Consider the following 3,347-nt stretch of genomic DNA (forward strand, 5'->3'; position numbering starts at 1 on the left):
AGAGAGAGATCATAGGACAACTTTTTGATTAGCCTTAAGTTGAAAAGTTTTGATATATATATATATATATTTATATATATACTTATATATAATATATATATATATATATATATATATATATAGAGAAACGAGAAGAAGAGAGAGAGAGATAGAAAGAGAAGAAGAGAGAGAGAATGGGTATAAAACTTAGGTACCAAAGGCAATATAATAATTAGGTAGTGACTGTGGAACATCTTAGATAATAAACAACAAAACATTGAAAGAATGAGAGCTAACCACTCCAAGGTGATAGAAATGTATAGAAAAAAAAAAAGAAAAAGAATATGAATCCATAATATAAGGAAATCAATATAGAGAACAGTACAATAATCCATATTCTATATAATATAATATAAATAATAAATAATATTAAAAATAATAAAAATATATATATATATATATATATATATATATATATAATATATATATATATATATATATATATAATATATATATATTATATATAATATTCAAATTTTAGGATATAAACCAGACAAATTGAGCTCACTACTTCTATACAAACAACACGTAAGGAAGAGATTTTTTGTATATATAAATGAATGACTTTTAATATTTTATATAATTAATAATTCTTTACAATAAATTATCATATATTCATAAATTTTGTTATCATTATAAATTATTAATATATTCTAGCGAATGACCAAATAATTTGAGAAAATGAAAAGGTGCATAGTTAATGAGAGGTTATGGAACATTAATTAGTTTTATAATTAATGGTATAATTTTGAGTTATGAGAAATTGAGAGGGCAAAAAAGGAAATCAAAAGTTTTGACATGGGTATTCTCTTTTATAAGTAGTATAGATTAGATATTTTTACACCAACCAAAGAAACATTGTAATAAAGAAAAGCATAAATATCAGAAACCCCATAGCTTTGGATGATTACCAGATAACCTTTCATAACTTTCAACATTTTTGATAACCCTCCCTTAAGTAACAATTATCAGAAAAACACATTTAACTTAAGTCAGAAAATGTCGTTCATAAGACTTAAATCTTGGGGACTGATTTTAAAAATATGAAGATGTGGGGGATTATTTGCAAAATATCGTGTTTTTTTTTGGGGGGGGGGGGCGGCGGAGGAGGGGCTTGAGCGGGAGTTGGTGGGCGCGTATCTTAAAAAAAAACCGTTTCGATACCTAGTTCGCCCAAATCTTTCATATTGCGGAGGGGGGAGGGGGTGGTCCAATACTATAAATTTGCGAGTGACTAATATCGAATAGAAAGTCATTTCAAGAATTAGTAATTTTAATCCATCTCATATTTTGAAATTAATCCCCTAAATCTTAATAATTTTTAATTAGGCCCCAAATCTTTAAGTCTTATGAATTTGTCCCCTAAATATCCATACCTTTGAAATTAATCTCCCAAATATGTTAAACGATTTGAAATAGATCCCTCTAGTTAGCACCATATTGAAAGATTTGAGGAATTAATTTCAAACATTTAACATAGTAGGGGACTAATTTCGATATATGAAAATCAATTTGGGAGACCAATTTCAAAATAATTAAATATATGAGGACTAATTTTAAAAGTTAAAATGATTTGGGGACTAGTTTCAAAATATACAATATTTGGAGGACTAATATCAAAGCAAATAGCGAGGTAAGCCTCCTTAGATTAAAATAAAAATAAATAATAAGTCCTGATGCCTAGTTCATAAGAATTAAGTCCAAAGCTTTAAAAGCAACAAAGAAAAACAAAACATATAAAGTAAATAAAAGTATGATACTAGAGTCTTCCAAAGATTAAAAGGGTTGAGCACTAAATAAGTCACTTAAAAATAATCCAAAGTAGTATTAAAGGTAAACAAACTTCTATTCCGGCCTCTCTTGCCATACAAAAGTAGTACACCCAGACTTTTCAAAAAAGAAAAAAGATAATGCACCCGGATACTACATACAGTGCATGTTTACTCCAAATGACGCCTCGTCAACAGCCTTCAATAAAAATAGCGTACGGGTTTATTAGCACAACCCATTAGTGTCATCATGTAAGGCTGTGCACGGTCATAATTAACTGGAAGTTTTTTAGAATGTAACAAAAAGCGACTGTTGATGCAGGATCTGGTCTTCGCACCCTATGGCCCACGGTGGCGGATGCTCCGGAAGCTCTGTGCACTCCACCTCTTCTCCCCGAAAGCTCTTGACAACCTCCGCCCAGTTCGTGAGGCCGAAGTCTCCATCCTAGCACGTGCACTGCACGCCCGTGCACAGAACCATAGCCCCGTGAATATGGGGCAAGCCCTGATGGCCTGCGCTACAAATGCTCTCTCCAAGGCCATGCTTGGTCGCAGGGTGTTCATAGAAGACGAGGAGGAGGAGGCGAGCAAAGAAGCCGCAGAGTTCAAAGAGTTGGTTATGGACATTATGAAGACAGGAGTGTCCAATGTGGGTGACTTTGTGCCTGCATTGAAATGGTTTGATGTGCAAGGGGTCGTTGCAAAGATGAAGAAGCTGCATCGGAGGTTTGATATGTTTCTCGATAAGGTTATCGCAGAGCATCAAGCAATGGCGGACACAGGAGCTGATCTGCTCAGTGTGATGATGAGGTTGAAGGAGGATGTGGATGGTGATGGTGGCAAGCTTACGAACACTGACATCAAGGCTCTGTTGTTGGTGAGTTAGCTCACAATATTTATTCCTCTTTTGACTAATTAGTGATTAAATTCTCTCTCAAATGCTACCATTAATTTTGAGTTGTTTGTCCAAAATGTTCATAAATAGTGATGATGGGGTTAAACAAACAATTTTGATTTTCTTTTGTTTTTTTTTCATTGATGTACCATGTGAAACATGTCAAACCTCTCGACCATGCACCTTTACAAAATTGAAGTTTTTAATTTTAGATAAAATACATATAGCTAGGACGAGCGAGCATCACATAGGGTCACATATATCAAATAATATTCTTAAAAATTAAAAAAAAAATTATTCCATATCAAAATTTCAGTATGTATGTTTTCCTCTAACCTTTATGACGATTCATTTTCTGTATTTCCAAATTTATGCCTAGTACAGAACTTGTTCGCAGCGGGAACAGACACGTCCTCAAGCACTATCGAATGGGCCTTATCCGAAATGATTCGCCGTCCAGAAATCCTCAAGAGAGCCCAAATTGAATTGGATTTCGTAGTGGGCCGAGACCGCCTTGTTAGCGAGGCTGACCTTCCCAATCTTCCCTTCCTTGAGGCCATCGTCAAAGAAACCTTCCGTCTCCACCCTTCAACTCCCCTCTCCCTCCCTCACATGGCCTCCGAGACCTGCAAGGTCAACGGCTA

General features: G+C 34.3%; 1 protein-coding gene across 1 annotated transcript in view; it reads left to right on the plus strand.

Annotated features, from left to right (window-relative positions):
• The window catches only part of LOC109835873 (flavonoid 3'-monooxygenase-like), a 4,582-nt gene that overhangs the window by 694 nt on the left and 541 nt on the right, over window positions 1-3,347 (plus strand). The window contains exons 2-3 of the mRNA XM_020403856.1: window positions 2,131-2,685; window positions 3,088-3,347. The exon at window positions 3,088-3,347 is cut by the window's right edge and continues 541 nt beyond it. Of these exons, the coding sequence (XP_020259445.1) occupies window positions 2,131-2,685; window positions 3,088-3,347 (815 nt within the window). The remainder of the gene's footprint in view (window positions 1-2,130; window positions 2,686-3,087) is intronic.

The sequence above is a fragment of the Asparagus officinalis genome, chromosome 4 (genome assembly GCF_001876935.1).
Source record: "Asparagus officinalis chromosome 4, Aspof.V1, whole genome shotgun sequence".
Taxonomy (NCBI): domain Eukaryota; kingdom Viridiplantae; phylum Streptophyta; class Magnoliopsida; order Asparagales; family Asparagaceae; genus Asparagus; species Asparagus officinalis.